General features: G+C 57.8%; 2 protein-coding genes across 2 annotated transcripts in view; both read left to right on the forward strand.

The window, feature by feature from the left end:
* PPIE (peptidylprolyl isomerase E) overlaps nt 1-16,560 on the forward strand; it is a 97,208-nt gene that overhangs the window by 8,048 nt on the left and 72,600 nt on the right. The window lies entirely within an intron of this gene.
* TRIT1 (tRNA isopentenyltransferase 1) lies at nt 763-15,227 on the forward strand. Its single transcript, XM_066335458.1, has 11 exons — nt 763-888; nt 6,273-6,420; nt 6,822-6,913; nt 7,102-7,250; nt 8,080-8,222; nt 8,441-8,552; nt 8,648-8,760; nt 9,762-9,839; nt 11,356-11,465; nt 11,730-11,847; nt 14,608-15,227. Exons 1-11 carry the CDS (start codon nt 883-885, stop codon nt 14,745-14,747), a joined length of 1,209 nt encoding a protein of 402 aa, XP_066191555.1. The 5' UTR covers nt 763-882; the 3' UTR covers nt 14,748-15,227.

Below are 16,560 nucleotides of genomic sequence, written 5' to 3' on the forward strand. Positions count from 1 at the left end.
GGGCAGAGCTCCACGCGTGGACAGGGCCGGGAAGGGTTTGGGGAGGTCACAAATAGGGACCGCGGGAGTGGGGCTGGATTTGGGGACACGGGACACGGGGAGGGGACCGGGCTGAGTGAGGGGACACGGGGAGGGGACCGGGCTGAGTGTGGTGACCCAGGGAGGGGACCGGGCTGGGTGTGGGGACACGGGACACGGGGAGGGGACCGGACTGGGTGTGGGGACACGGGGAAGGGACCGGGCTGGGTTTGGGGACACGGGACACGGGGAGGGGACCGGACTGGGTTTGGGGACCCAGGACACGGGGAGGGGACCGGGCTGGGTGTGGGGCACGGGGAAGGGACCGGACTGGGTGTGGGGACACGGGGAAGGGACGGGGCTGAGTGAGGGGACCCGGGACACGGAGCGGGGTCCGGGCTGGGTGTGGGGACCCGGGGAGGGGACCGGGCTGGGTTTGGGGACCCGGGACACGGGGAGGGGACCGGGCCGGGTGTGGGGACCTGGGACCGGGCTGAGTGTGGGAACCCGGGACACGGGCCGGGTGTGGGAACCCGGGACACGGGCCGGGTGTGGGGACCCGGGGCACGGGCTGGATGTGGTGACCCGGGGAGGGGCACGGGCCGGGTGTGGGGCACGGAGAGGAGCACACAAGAGGCTGGGAAGCCAAGGCCCGGCGCTCGCAGCTCGGGCCCGGCCTCCCCGCTCCCGGCCCGCCCCCGTCCCTCCGCCCGTCCCCGCCGGGCCATGGCGGCCGCGCTGTGCCGGGCCCCGCGGCCTCCGCCGCCGCTCGTCGTCATCCTGGGCGCCACCGGCACCGGGAAATCGGCGCTGGCGCTGCAGCTCGGCCTGCGCCTCGGCGGGGAGATCGTCAGCGCCGACTCCATGCAGGTACGGCCGGGGAGGAGCGGGGAGGAGCGGGGAGGCCGCGCCCGGAGGAGCCGCTCCCGCAGAGCTCCGGGGGCCTGGGCCGCGGTTCGGACCCCACCGGGACCGGCCTGGGCCGCACCGGGAGGGCTCCCGGCTGTCCCGGGGACTCCGGCCTGGGCCGGGGAAAGGCTGAGCCGGGCCTGAGCCGCGCAGGGCCCACGGGGCCGGGAGGAGCGGAGCGCCGGAGGCTCCGGGCAGGTTCTCCCCGGTTTCCCCGTGTCCCAGTGCCAATAGGGGAGAGCCCGCGGGATGCGTCCTGCATGTTGGATGTGCTGCAGGTGTCCCTCTTCTCTTTCTGGTGTCCCTGTCCTGTCCCCGGTGCCCCTGTCCCTGTATCCCTGTCCTGTCGCCGGTATTCCTGTCCCAGCCTGAGACCCATCCTGCTGACCCTGTCCTAGCTCGTGTCCCTGTCCTGTCCCTGGTGCCCCTGTCCCCATATGCCTGTCCTGTTCCCGGTGCCCCTGTCCCTGTATCCCTGTCCTGTCCCCATATCAGGATATGCCCTGTCTCCATATCCCTGTCCTGTTCCCGGTGCCCCTGTCCCCTGTCATGTCCCTGGTGCCCCTGTCCCCATATACCTGTCCCCATATGAGGGTATGCCCTGTCCCCATATCCCTGTCCTGTTCCCAGTGCCCCTGTCCCTGTATCCCTGTCCTGTCCCCATATCAGGATATGCCCTGTCTCCATATCCCTGTCCTGTTCCCAGTGCCCCTGTCCATGTATCCCTGTCCTGTCCCCATATGAGAGTATGCCCTGTCCCCATATGCCTGTCCTGTCCCTGGTGCCCCTGTCCCCATGTACCTGTCCCCATATCAGGATATGCCCTGTCCCCATATCCCTGTCCTGTTCCTGGTGCCCTTGTCCCCTGTTGTTCCTGTCCCAGCCCTAGAACCCATCCTCCTGCCCCTGTCCCAGCTCCAATGTCCCTGTCCCAGTGTCCCTGTCCTGTCCCCAGTGCCAGTTGTTGGGTTTGTGTGAGCAGTTCCCCTCCCTGCCCTGTGGGCTCTGAACACGGCAGCACTGCTAAAACTGCAGAGTTTGTACCAAGTGTTTGTTTGAGCTCCCCCCCATCCCAAATAAATTCACCTTTTGGAATGAAACCAGAGCGCAGGTGTTTTAATTTCATCCCACCAGAAGCTGTAGAGAGGTATAAAGGGTGGAGTAACTTGGTCATGAGCAGTGTCTGTGGTCTCATCTCTCACTGCAGGCAGCAGTGTGGAATAAATCAGTTGTGTGGTTGGGGTAAGTCAACAGCAAGGAGCCAAAACTCTTTTTTTTTTTTTTTTTTTTTTCTTTTCTTGTCTTAATTTTGTTCAGCTACGAGAGCTTTGTCACAGGATGGACATTTCAGCCACAAGAATAACAGTGGTTGTTGTTTAGCAAAATATTTTCCTTACCGATCCACATTTTCGTTGTTCCCTTCCTGTAGTGCCTGAACTTTCCATCAAGTTTAATGTTAAATGTATTTATTATTCTGTGTGAAAAGGTGTTTTCTGCCTTTGTGCTGCTCAGAGATCAACTCCCACCGTCCTGTGCCCACCTCCCTGTTTCCTGGTCACAGTTTGTGTCCCGGTGAGCTAAATTTAAAATCTCACTCCTCTGAATTGGGGGCAAGCAATCAGAAAGTAATTTTGTGGAATGTTTCCCTTGGGGAAAAGAGTGAGGTCTGAGCTGAACTGAGATCCTGAGAGGGCAAAACGTGAGCTGCAGGAGTTTTGGCTGTGTTTAACGCTGGGGAAGTGGCTGCTGGCTTTGGAGCCTCCTGGCGCTCCCTGACTCCCCGTGTGGGATGGGGAGAAGTGCGTTTTGTGCTCTGTTCCCTTCAGGCCCCACCATGGGAATGCGAGGAGGACCCTGCTGCCGATGGCATCCGAGTGCCTCTTGTCCTGCTTTCCTTTTAATCTCATTGTAGCGTGACAGTGGAGCCAGGGCCGAGCAGCTCGGGCTGTTTTATCCCGTAATGCAGCGTGCTGATGGGGCGGGGGGAGCTCCTCTGAGCCCCGGTGCCCCTCCAGCCGGGGCTGCTTTTGTTCCCGTGGCATTCCCTGTGTCTCCCGTGGCGTGTCCCCCTCCTCCTGCCACGCAGGGCTGTCTCTGCCCCGTCCTCGCTGGGTTTGGAAAATCCCTTTGCTCGTTGGGGACTGACAGCTGCCAGCGACCCCTCAGCCCCCTGTGTGCATTCATTGCTGGGCTCTGACAAATGCTGGCAGTGTTTTGGGCAGCTGCTGGAGCGGGAGGCAGGCTCGGGAAAGGGCTGGGGAGCCCCGAGCCCACCTGTTCCCACACACACGCACCCCTCTCTCCATCTCCAGGGTGTTTTGGTCATGGCTCTCAGTCGCTGTGCTCAAATTACAGATTTAACTGCTGCCTGCTCGCAGCTCGGGAGCTCTGCTTAATCTGCTGGCCTCTTAATCTTTCTTTTTTGTCCTTTCTGTTGCCGTTTGTCATCCCAGTGAGTTTTGTTGAGGAGTCAGTAATTCCCTGGAGAGACTGGCAGGGTGAAGCCAGTCCTGTTTCTTCGTTCCTGGTAGTGAACATGAAAGGAGCCCTGTGCCAGTTTGATGAGCCCCCCATCCACTCAGGATCCCAGTGTCCCTTCTGGATTCCAGTGTCCCTTCTGGGTTTCTCCCTTGGGAGTGGTGATGCAGTTGCTGTAGCACGCATTTGCCAGTCGGTGTGTGGAGTCAGGACATCTCCAGAGCCTTTGCTGGCATCATTTTCTCATGGCAGGGAGACAATCGTGCTCTCCTTGCACCTTTGCTCAGTTTGAGTCCTCCATGCCCCTCTCCAGCGTGGCTCCTGTGAAATCCTGCTGTTTTCCTGGCCACAGGATGTTTTCAGGCTCTGTCACATCACCTTCTACACTCCTTGTGCTCAGGGCGAGGATGGCGCTTTCCCCTCAGTGACCACAGAGCTTGGGATGATGCACATTTTGCTGTCAGAGCAAAGATTCGGGAGACCCTGCCCTTCCCGGGCTGCAGATCCTGAAAACCCTGGCTGTTTGTACATCCTGCCTCAGTTTCCCCTTTTCCAAAGGGGGCAGCGCTGACCCGGGGCTCAGCGCAGAGGTGGGAGGACACCATCAAGGCTAAGCATCTTTAGTGCTGCCTTGTGCTCCGTGTCTCGGGGCCCGGCTGCTCCAGGCTGCCGCTAATCTGTTTTGGGGCCTTAGAAAGCAACAAAGGCTTATCTGAGCCGCTGGCTGAAAATAGAAATGAGTGTCAGGAGGACGTCTCGGTGCGAGGCCCTGCCGACAGCCAGCTGGTGGAAACCTTCTCCGGGCTTACTGCCTGTGTGTAAAAGGCTGCCTTTGTTTCCTCGCAGCCCACACACTGACACCGCATTCCTCCCCTTGTTGCCAGATATTCCGGGTGTTTTAATCTCCGGGAGAAGCCGGGGCTAGCAGCCTGAGCTGGGTATCCTCAGCGTGCCCGTGTGCTGGGAGCTGCTGGCCGACTCCCGAGCCGCCCCTTCAGCCCCTCGGTGCTCGCTGTGATTTGGGGCAGCCGGTGGGAATTGTTGGAGCTGGAGGGATAGAAATGGGGAGAGCAGGCAGGGAGCCAAAGCTCGCTCAATTCAAAGGCTTTCTGTGGCGGCTGGAGCCCCGTGTTGAATGGAGCTGGGGATGGATCGATGGGCTGCCCGCAGCCACGGGGCACGTTGGCAGAGCTGCCTGTGGGCCTGTCCTGCCTGCTCAGCGTCCCCTGGGGCAGCTGCCTTTCTGCAGGTTCGGGTTGCCCTCCTCTCCCTGTCTTCCTGCCCCCCGGGCGAGCCTTTTGGGATGGGAGCAGGAGCCAGCCCTGGCTCTCCCAGCTCCAGAGTTAAGCAAGGTGGAAGCAGAGCTGGTTCAGCAGCCCCGGCAGCTCCAGCAGCTTGGATGATTGCTCCAGGCAGGGCTCGGGCTTCCCTGCTCCACTAACCTCACATCCTCACTGCCTCTCTGTGCCTGGTGCCCGTGGGTCACCTCTGTGTCACCTTGTCCTCCTGCCTGAGACCGGGGAGCAGTGGGTGGAGGCCACGCTGCAGCCAGAGGCTTGGCAGCTTCTCAGAGGGGATTAAGGGGAAATTTATTTCTTGAAGTCTGGCTGGGGTGGTTTCTGGGGTGGGGGATGGAGGAGGAAATGAGTACGGCCATTTCCAGTCCTTTTCCCCATCATCCCGGTTTATCCCATGCTGGGAGACTTCTCTTCAGCAGGAAGGCTCTGAGAACTAAACACATCCTTTGCCACCTCCTGCTCGGTCCTGGGCACGGCACAGAGCTGGGCAGAGAGGCTTTGTGTGCCCCACTGCCAGCTCCCCGTGCTGAGGAGGGTTGTGTTTGCATGGGAAGCAGAGTGAGGAGCTGTCCTCCCTTCTCCTGCCTGGAATCTGCTCTCTCTGGGAAGGACTCTGCTGGTGGAACACCAAGCTGAGGCAGCTCCAGCCCTTGCAGCCCCTGGATCTGCAGGATGGTGCTTTACACAGCCTGGAGGGTGGATTTGGTGCATCTGCTGGGATCCAGCTTGCCTTGGCTCTTTACCAGGAATGCTGCAGAGGAGTTGGTTTGGGTGGCTTTTCCCCCTGCTCTGCTCTCAGCTGAGGGCCAGCATCTCTCAGCAGTGCTCTCACAGGTTGTGTACCCCCAGTTTGGGAACAAAGACGTGTGGGATGCTGCTGGTTGTGCTCACCAGTGTCTCCTGACTAGGACAGTGCCTCATTCCCCTGGGATCACTGACCTGCTGCCCTCTGTATCCATGAGGCTCAGGGAGAGCAGGCAGCAATCACAGGCTTTTAAGGTGTGCATGAGCTGAGGCTGTGTGTGTTTAGGAGGCTCCATGGAGTTGTGGTTTGCATCCACAGAGATCTCTGTGTGTTGCAGATGATCCTTGTCCCCACATGAGACTCTGTGCTGTGCTGGAAACTTTTGGAGAACAGCACACCCGAGCTTTTAGCTGCAGCAGCAGATGAGGAGGTGGCAGCTTGGAGGCTCTCGTTTTGGAGCTGTGTGCTGGGCTGGTGACACTGCCCAGGCTCTGACTGCACTGTCCAAGAGCTCAATCAGCCCTCCCACCCCTAATGACAGGGTTGTTTCACACCAGGAAAGCAGTCACGAGCGGTTGGGCTCAACGCTTCATCTCCCGTGGGCAGGAACAAACACCAGCTTGGCCCTGGCAGGGGCAGGTGTTGGCAGAGTTCCTGCTGCCCTGCCTGAACGTGCCTGTCCCCTGCCTGTCCCCTGCCTGTCCCCTGCCTGTCCCAGACACCAGCAGGGGCTGGGAGGGGTGGCTGGGACAGGGGGAAGCAGCAGTGGTCAGGGCAGGTCTCACAGGACACAGAGGTGAAGGACAGGCTCTTCTCTTCCCCAGGTGTACAAGGGCTTGGACATCATCACCAACAAGGTTTCCCCGCAGGAGCAGCGGCTCTGCAGGCACCACATGATCAGCTTTGTGGATCCCCTGGTCTCCAACTACACCGTGGTGGATTTCAGGGACAAAGCCGTGCCTCTGATATCCTGTCATGCTGCAGCCTGCCTGACTGAGCAGGAATGGGCTTCCTCCCTCCATGGCCAGGGGGATGAATGGTTGGGCTCTCCACATCCCAACTGACTCTGTTTTTTCAGAGGATTCTGCTGGTGAGAGGGGCTTGGGGCTTCTTTTACCCAGCTAACCCTCAGGGCAGATCTGTGCTGAGTGTTGCCTTCCCTGGAAGTCCTGGAGCGTCCCTGAGTTTTGGTGGTGGCTGGCAGAGGTGACAGAGAGTAATGAGAGATGAGGGACACCTCTAACCCTGTCCTGCAGCCTTACTGGTTCCCTGGGGCTGGGAGAGTGGGATCTGAGCCCCAGGCTACTGCTGCCACAGCCCTGCCCCCCTGCTCTGCATCTCTGCTTACACTCCTTGACTCTGGCACATTGAAGATATCTTTGCCCGGGACAAGATCCCCATTGTCGTGGGAGGAACCAACTATTACATCGAGTCCCTGCTCTGGAAGGTCCTTATCAACACCAAGGTACTGTGGGAAGCTGTGAATCCCTTTGGGAAAGGATGAATCCCATGTTTAGGGCAGAATTCCTGCAGTTTGGCAGAGTGGGACAAGGAGAACCTAAACCCCGTCCTTCACCCTGTGGCTTTGGGGGATCTTGTTGCTTACACTGGCCTTGCACAGGGTTTGGTTCAGGGCTGTCCTGTGCCCCCCAGGAGAAGCCCAGCAGTGCCCCCAGGCCGGATGGGGACAGGAAATTGGAGCTGGAGCAGCTGGACAGTGCAGAGCTCCATCGGCGCCTGAGCCAGGTGGACCCGGAGATGGCGGCCAAGCTGCACCCCCACGACAAGCGCAAGGTGGCCAGGTGAGCTTGGCATGGCAGGGCCAGGAGGTGCCAGCACCCCTTCCCGAGGGGATTGTGTGCCTGGGAGCACGGCAGGATGAGCATTCCCACCCCAGCTGGATGCTCCTGGCTTCTCAGGCGGTGCCTTGGAGCGTTGGTGCTGGGGACTCTTTGGGATTTGAGCCTTTTGGCCACGCAGCTCCAGCCTGAGCTGCCTCTGGGGTGCTGGGCTGTGCTCTGGGGCTGCTCCCGTTCCGTGCCCCAGCAGCAGCAGGGTTTGTCTGGAGCTATTTAAAGAGCAAGCTGCCCTGCTGGCTGGGTGACATAGCTGAGCTCTGTGGGAACAGCAGGGCAGCAAGACCAGGCTTGCTGCTCCTTCCCAGCCGAGCCCTGGCCCCGGGGAGCAGAACACCGCCCACCCCATTCGCACGGTGCAGGGGGATGGAGGGTTGGGCACCGGCACAGCTCCTCCACCTCCCTCCTTCCCTGCCTGGGCTGGTGAAGCTCCACAGCAGCATCTCCGCGCTGGTGCCTTCCCTGCAGCCCTGCCTGGCTGGAAAGGGCGGGGCTGGAGCCAGATCCCTGTCCCCTGCAGGGCTTGTCCCAGCGCCAGGCAGGAGTGGGTGGCTGTGCTCTGGGCTCCTTGGGTGCCAGCGCTGCAGCCCCAGGAGCTGGGTGTGCACAGATGCCAGGCACGGGCCGGGGCTGGAACCTGCCCTCCCCTCCACATGAGAGGGTTGGATCTCGGCGAGTGTCTGCGGGTTCCCTTTGCTGGAGCCCCCGGGGCTGCTGGGGGAATGGGAACAGCATTCTCACCCAGCCTCTGAGCTCCCTGTGTCTCTGCTTCCAGGAGCCTCCAAGTGTTTGAAGAGACCGGGATCCCCCACAGTGAAATCTTGCACCAGCAGCAGGAGGAGGAAGGTGGGGGGCCTTTAGGTGGGCCCCTGAAGTACCCACATTCCTGCATCTTGTGGCTCCATGCAGACCAGGCAGGTGAGAGCTGGCTGAGGAAGGGCTGACTCCCTGCTCCTGGCCCAGCCTGGAGAAAGCAGCAATTCCTCTGGCATCAGTGGGTGTGACAGAGAACTCCCTGACCTGCCTTCCTCAGGTGGAGCAGCAGCCTGGCAGTGCTGACTCATGTCCTGGCAGGCTGTGCAGCCCCCCAGGACACGGCTCCCCGTGGCTCAGCGTGTCCTGCTCTCCTCCTGCAGCTCTGGATGCACGGCTGGAGAAGAGGGTGGATGACATGGTGGCTGCTGGGCTGCTGGAGGAGCTGCGGGACTTCCACCGCCACTACAACCGGGAGAAGGTGGCAGAGAACCGGTGGGTGAGCAGCCAGATGTTTCTCTGCTCCTCCCTCTGGAGGTCTCCCAGTGTTCCACAGGGGATGGTTGTGACCCCTGCCTTTGGTTCTCCAGGCAGGATTACCAGCATGGCATCTTCCAGTCCATTGGCTTCAAGGAATTCCACGAGTTCCTCATCAGTGAAGGGAATTGCTCACCCGAGACCAGTGCCCTGCTGCTGGAGAAAGGTGGGAGGAGCGCCCTGGGTGCCACACAAAGCTCCAGGTGACACCACAGGAGGGTCTAAACCAAGGTCACAGCCCCAGCTGCACCTTTCTCTCTGCATTTCCCACTTCTGCCAGCCCAGAGAGGAAGGAGTTTGTTTTCCAGTGCTTGGAGAGCATCTCTGAGCACACCCTGAGCAATCCCTCCATGCCCTCAGGCCTCTTTACAAGATGTACAGGGTGACTTGGGCTCTGGAGCAGGTCCACTTGGGTGATGGGATCCCAGCTGGGCTGGAAGAGAGGAATGAAGCAGAGCTCAGCATGTCAGCAGCACTGTGGTGACAAGGAATGTGGGCATCAGTCAGCAGGGATGTGCCCTTTGGGGGTGTGTCATTCTGGAATGTCTGGACTGATGGTGGAGGGGAGCTGCTCTCCTCACAGGGCAGGGCCCAGGCAAAGCCCATCTGTGCCAAAGGAAGGTTCAGTGTGAAGTGGAGGTGGAGTCTGAAGAAACCACAGAAATGATAAAAGGCTTGAAAACAAGTCTGGTGCAGAAGGAGCTTGTTGTGTCTGCTCAGGAGATGATTAGGAGGGATTTGATAAGCCTGGTACTAAATATTGAACAGTTGTAGAGTGGTAAACCATCCTCTGCTGGGTGGGATGAGCAGTCCTGGGCTCCACTTGGGAACTGGGCATTATGAGAGCAGTGCAGCCCTTGAACAGGTTGTTCTACCTGCTAAAAGCTTCAGGGTGGAGGCTTTGGGCTCTTTGCACCCTCTGTTTCTTCAGGGGTATTTGGGGTACCTTGTCCAGCCTTTCCATGCTGCCCCTCCACTGTGTGTCAGGGCTCAGCCTCTCCTCAGTGCAGCCACAGACCCCCAGACTGACAATACAAATAATTCTCATGGTGCCACCAGCACAAACTTGTTTCTTGTGTGATTTCCCTCACCTGGAGCTGACAGCCTGTTCTCACTGACCTTTGGGGTTTTTTTTTTTTTCTTTTGTTTAATCCCTCTGTTCCAAAGGGATCCAGGCCCTCAAGCAGGTGACCAAGAGATACGCCCGGAGACAGAACAAATGGGTCCGGAACCGCTTCCTGAAACGTGAGTCCTTCTGTTCTCACCTCTCCTCACGCCCCACTCCAGCCCCAGAGGGGACACTGGTGCTTTGGGGCAGCCTGTGTTTGGGAATCTGCTCCCAACCAGACCCTCCAGGAGCCACCCAGTGTCCCCATCCACCCACCAGGCTCTGCCTCTCCCAGCTCCTTCCCGCTGGTTTGGGTTGGAGAGCAGATCTCCTGCTCCTCCTGAGACGGGGTCCTGCCCACAACCCCTCATCCCAGACACTCAAGAGCCACCTCCTCCTGCTGTACCCCTGTACTCCATCCCTTTCCAGGCAGCAGGGCCATCAGGAGGGATAAAAATCCCAGGCAGAAGCTCAGCCCCGTGTCAGGCACCACTAGATAATGATGATGATGGTCACAACATCCCTGCAGCTCATCCTGCCAAATGCTCCTGAGGGGCTCGGGGTCCCCACGCACCCACACATGCTCCTGGCAGGGAGAAAAACCCATTTGACAGCTGCCCTCCGAGGCCAGGCCGTGCTCTGTGCAGTGGCAGGGAGCCAGCAGGACTTCCCCATCCCAGCCCCAGCCTTGGAGCAGGGCCAGCAGCAGCAGCTGGGAGCCGGGCACTTGTTGAAAGGTGCTCAGTAGGGGCAAAACAACAATAAAATAAAGAATAAAACCTAAAAAAAATAAAAGAAGAGAGAGAGAAGACAGGGAGAAACTCGAGTCACAAAAAGATGGACTTTGAAGGAGGCGCAGGAGCTTTGCCAGAGCCGTGTGCTGGGTGGCTCAGCTCACCTTTCTGGTGGCAGGTGTGCCTCACATGGGTCTGTCAGGGGTTGGTTTGCGGGCACAGCAATAAAACCAGCACCTGCTGGGGGCTGGCACGTGGAGCCTTTGATGGCTTTGTCCAGGCAGGGCCAGCCAGGTGCCCGTGGAGGGCAGGTGAGCTGTGCAGAGCAGCCAGGTCACCCAGGGAGCAGGTGCTCTCTGCTGGCAGCAGTTTCACCCTGTCCAGGCTGCAGCAAGTGCCCTGTGCCCTGGAACTGGGCCAGGGGACACCAAAGGGGTGGCTGTGAGCTGTGAACCTGTCCCTTGTCATTAATAAAGCAGCATCTCCTGCCATGTCCTGCTGCCAGGGCTCAGGAGCACCAGCCCCTGCACAATCACTTGCAGCTCTGAGTGGGAATCTGCACGCTCAGATCCCTCATCCAGGCTCCATGCCTGCATCTCCTTGTAAGCAGGATGTGGTGGCTTTGTGCCTGGATCCAGCTCTTTCATCCTCCCAGCCTCCTGTGGACCAGGGCTGGGCTGAGGTGCTCGTTGTGATAGGCTGTTGGCACACACATTCCAGAACACTCTCCCTGCTGTGAAGATGTTTCCCTGAGTCCTGAGGTGTTCCTGCTGCTTGCTGGAGAGAATTTTGGCTCTGGTGAGCCTGGTGCTGTTGGCTTCTGACTGCTGAGAGCAAAAAGCAGATCCCTCTGCTCCCTCTGGGTTCTGGGAGGAGGTGCTGGGAGCTTCTGGTGCTGAGCTGCCTCGTGTTTCTGCAGGTCCTGGGCCCAACGTGCCCCCAGTTTATGGCTTGGAGGTGTCTGATCTCCAGCGGTGGGAGGAGGATGTGCTGAAACCTGCCCTGGAGATCGTGGAGAGCTTCATCCAGGTACTGGGGAGCTGGGCTTGCCATTGACTGGCTTCTCTGTGGTCTCCAGGCCTCCTGACTTGGCACTCAGTCTCCCCTGGAGCAGGGCTGGCTGTGCCCAGCCTTGGCATTTCCATGCAGCAGTAGAACAGCTGAACATTCCCCCCAATCCTCAGTGCTGCACTTGGTAAAAACTCCTGTCCCTTCCCAAAACTCCATGAAAACGAACTCTGACAGGTGAATTTGGATGGCAGAGACCAATTGGAGGCATTATTTGATCCCCAGGGCCGTGAGCCCCCGGCAGAGCCTCTGAGGATGGAGCAGGACGAGAAGGAGAACAAGCGCAGCCACCGCGTGTGTGAGCTCTGTGACAGGCTCATCATCGGGGACAGGGAGTGGGCAGGTAGGGCCCAGCAGGGCACCTGGGAGGGCTCAGGGGCTGTGGGATGATGGAGCAGCTCCCCTGTGGCCAGATGACCCCCCAGCTCGTGATCCTGGCCTTTCAAGGATTTTTTTTAGCCATTTGTAGGAGCCGTGCCGCAGGAACCATCTGTCAGGAGTCTCCCCCTTTCCCTGGGCTTCCCTGCCTTCCCCAGCACTCAGCATCACCCCAGGGAGCTGTATGTGGCATCCAGCTCAGAGCTGGCTCTGTTTAGTCAGGGCTCCTGGTCCTTCATGACATTCTGGGTGTTTCCTCAAAAAGCACAGAGCAAATCTCTCTCTCCTGTCAAATTCTGTTGTGTTGGAAGTTCTCGATGTTTTAAATAGTTCAATTTTGCTGCAGTATTTCCTATTTGTGTGTGGGGTTTTTGTTTTTTTCCAACTATTCCTAGCTGTAATAGTAATAGAAAGGGATTTTCTATTTTCAATAGACTTACTTTAAAAGAGCTCAGCTGGAATCAGATTAAGTCAGTGAATTTATCTGTGCTGGGAGGCTCATGCTGAGAACCAGAAACAAAAAGTCATGGGGAAACCGGCTGCAGAAATGAAACTGGTAAATCACCATGTGTTCCCCAAATACAGGATGTGCAGGGTCATGGTTTAACCCCAGCATCTGAGCCCCCCACAGCCACTCACCCACTCCCTCTTTCAGGGAGAGAGAATTGCAAGGCTAAAAGTGAGAAAATCGGTGGGCTGGGTTAAAGTTTAATAGAGAAAACAAAACAAACCGAGGGGTTAATTCACTGCTTGCCATGGTTGGGCAGATGCTCAGCCATCCCCAGGAAAAAAACTGGGCTCCATCACATCCAAAGTGACTTGTGGCAAGACAAACTCCATCATCCTGATGCTCCCTCCTTTTCCTCCTCCTTCCCCCCTGGAAGCGTGAGCCGTATGGTCTGGGATATCCCTGGGGTGTGTCCCCTCCACCCCCTGTGCACCCCCAGCTCTCTCTGTGTTGCTGTCAGGAGCACAAAAAGCCTTGAGGCACTTCCAGAACTCTCAGCAGTAACAAAACATCCCCGAGTTTGATCAACCCTGTGCTCAGCACAAATCCAAACACAGCCCCAGACCAGCTCCTGGGAGGGAAATCAACTCTGCCCCAGCCAAAACCAGCAGATGCAGACACAACCAAAGATAAATTTCCCAGGTTGTTGGGTTTGAAGGAGTTGCTTGCTCCTGACTGAGGCAGGGAAGTGCTGAAAGCAAAGATGGGAGTTGGCTCTGAGTAGGAGGCTCCTTGCCATGGGATCAGTTCAGTGCAGTTGTTGTTTTAGCCAGTCTCAGGGGCTGCTTTGAAGGAGTTCTGCTTGTCCAGAACTGAAAGCTCTTGGTGTCTCTGTCACCCTTTAGGTCCAGCAAGTTCTGTGACCGAGTGGGAGCTCCTCAAGGTCCCCCCAAGTCCCACAGCTGCAGCTCCATGTCCTTAGGGATGTCACCAATCGATGGTGACAATGCCTCCCTCAGCCAAGACCAGCTGTTATTCCCTGTATCCAGCTGAAATTCCCTGTATCACACCCCCAGACGGTGGGAGAAAAATGCTCCAAATCCTGGGTGTTACTTGTGCCTGCAAAATGGAAAAGGGAGGTGAAAACAGCGGTGGGAGCTGGGTGGATCTGCACTCTGCTCTGTTTTCTTAGATCAGGTGGCAGAGAGTTTTGGGAACTGCTTCCCAGGGCAGTGCCCTGCTGGCTCTGGGGTATTTTAAAATTGTATCTGATTTTACATTTTGTATGGACTTGAAGAGCACAACTCCCCAGACAGCAGCAGCAATTGGCACTTCCTCAGCCGTTGTGGCTTTGGTGTTGCTTGTGACAAATTGCAGGAGGTGAGACTTTATCTCAGGCTGAGGGTGACCCTCCAGCATTGTGATAAAGCAGCAGCTTTGCATGTGACTTCATCCTTTGGCAGAAAAAAGGATGGCTGGAAAACACCTGAGGGCCTTGATTCAGCAGAGCACATACCCTCGTTTTAATTAAGGCCCTTGCTTGAAAACTTTGTGCTTTAATTGCTGCTCTGATCTCTTGGAAATGGCAAAACCACCCCGCCAAGATGGTCAGACAAAGCCTCCCCTGAGATAAAACCGCTGATAAGGAGGTTTGGCTGTCCTTAAGGATGTGATTTCACCCAGAAATGCAGCTCCTGCTGCTCCAAGGCCAATCCCTGGGATTACCCCTCTGTTCCCATCTGACTCCTGCTGCTGTGTTTTCATGGCTGCCCTGGAGTTATTCAGAAGTTTCATTCTGCTCCAGGCTTTTCCCTGTGGCTGCCCTGTAGGACACACAGGATATTCCCAGTGCTGTGGTGCAGGGATACAGCCCTACAAATGATCCTGGCAGTTCTCCACGGGGAGCAGGGAGTTGCACAACCTCGCCTGCAGCCTGCAAAGTGCCACCTCTTGGGAAACACATTCCCTCATCCCTGGAGGGGCTGGGAGCAGATTTGTTGGGAGTGACAACCTGGAATCTTACACAGAAGCAGGATTTTTCCCTCTCTCAGTTCTTCCTGAGAAGCTTTGGGAGGTTTTTATCATCTTCTGAGCCCTGATAGTTTGGAAGTGTCCAGAGGAGCAGCCAGGGCAGGGTTTGGGAATTCACGTTTTTTGGGGAGCGAACTGTGCAGGAGGCTGGGAAGGGAAAGGTGCTCTGCCCGGCGTGGGAGGGGGTTCAGCAGTTTCCTTCTCCAAATTCCACAGATTGAACCCTCTGTTTGCCTCTTCCTCCAGCTCACACACGCTCCAAATCCCACCTGCACCACCTGAAGAAGAGGAGGAAGCTGGAGGCATCCGGCCGTGCCGGAGGGACCCTGGGGGACAGTGGGGACACAGAGACCTCGGATGAGGATGGCAGCCTGCCTTTGCCTTAGCCTGGAAAAGGGAGCAGCTGTGCATCCACCTGCATAGAGAGGAAGCTCCTTAGTCCTGAGCAGCCTTGGAACAAGGAGCTGAGTGATTTTTTTTTGGGGAATGAGGCAGGTGTGTGACTGCAAAGGCCGTCGGCTGCGTCGGCTCCTCTTCATGTGGCCTCATCCCGCCGTGTTCCCATGCTCCCCCAGCCCTGCCTGGAACGGGCTGGGCCCCGGGGCAAGGCTGCTGGGAGCTGTCCTCCCATGCAAAGTGTGAATTCCTGCCAGAGCTGCATCCTTGGGATGGCTGAGCTGCTGCGCTGTGGTTGTGTGGATCTCAGAGACACAAATACCCCGACTCCTCCAGCTTGGCCGGGAGTGCAGCTCTGGAGCTGAGTGAGCTCTGCCTGCCTTTATTGTGGAGAGGATAATATTTTTTTTAATTCTTTTATATGCAAATAAAGTTGCAGGATTATTGTGGGTTCCCCTCCCTGTTAACAAGCGCGGTTTCCTTGCTCTCTGATTCTGCCTGGCTCCAGTTCCCTGCTCTGGGCACAGGGGCAGCAGATCCAGGTCTGGTTCCTTCTCTCAGTCACCTTTTCCACAGCTCCTGAGGGAGCTGAGCAGATGTTCCCAGCGTGGTGGGGGCAGGGAGCCCTGTGCACACAGCAGGTGCAGGAGGAGCTGGCACCTGTTAAACAGGAACTTGGAAATGATCTCATCGAGTTTGCAACAGATGAGCCTGTCCTAGTTAAGGCAGAATTCCCGGGGGGTTACACTGTGGTTTGGCACTGGCAACCAGCCCCGAATTTGAATCCAAGCTCCTGAGCAGCAAATTCCTGGTGCAGTTGATGTCCCAGTGTTGTTCCAGGAGGATATGAGTTGCCGTTTGTGCCTGGAATGCCGCTCTGGTGAAACCAGGACAGCCTCTCCGGGGCCTTTGGGATTCTCCTGGCAACTGCAAACCTGAGAGGGTTTGTAGAGCACAAGTCTTTTTTTCTTTTTCCTTGTGCTGGTGCCATGTGGCAGGAGCCAGGGCTCATCCTGCCAGGGAAGGGCTGCGTGGGTGGATTTGCCGGCTCTGGAGATTCCTGCTTTGGTGGGGATTAGATTAAACCTCGGGTTCGTGTTCCTTGGTGTGGAATTACTCCTGCAGCGCCCCGTGGGGAGGCTGCCTCAGGCCGTGTGACGGGGTGCGGGAGCTGGGACTGAAGGGGATATGCAGGGAAGAGCTGGGAATTTGGCACTGGGCAGAGCTGGGCACCAGCTTTGGCACGCTGAGCACTGCAGCATCGCTGGGTCTCTGCTCCAGCCCAGACTTGTTTGCCATCCGTGCTGACTCAGCCCAGGGATGTGGGCTCAGTGCTGGAGCACACAGCCACGAGGCCGTGGCATGGAATTGTGTTCTCCCAACCCGGGTGGACGAGGTGTGAGCCGGGAATGAAGCCCCGTGTGCTGAGCTGGTTTGTGACAGACAAACCCTGAGATGTTGAGTCATGTCCCCAGGCCGGGCTGGGATCACTGGGGCAGTGCTGGGAAGGAGGGCTGGGATTATCTGCTGCGGCTCCTGAGCGCAGTCAGATGTCCATACTGTTAGAGATGGATTAAATATCCTTAATCGGTTTAATATGAACTTTGTTATCCCCACGGATACATGTTATTCCTCTTCCACAGTGGCCTGTTCTCTTCAGGAGCTTGCTGGGGATGGGCTGTGCTGAGCAGGGCCTCCCAGGTGTTTTCTCCCTCGGTTCCCAGATGTTCCAGGTGAACACACTTCGTTGTCCATGCGTGGAGTGGGAAGTGGAGGGGGCACAGGTGCCCTGACCCTGCCGGC

This window comes from Sylvia atricapilla, chromosome 24 (assembly GCF_009819655.1).
Source record: "Sylvia atricapilla isolate bSylAtr1 chromosome 24, bSylAtr1.pri, whole genome shotgun sequence".
Classification (NCBI taxonomy): domain Eukaryota; kingdom Metazoa; phylum Chordata; class Aves; order Passeriformes; family Sylviidae; genus Sylvia; species Sylvia atricapilla.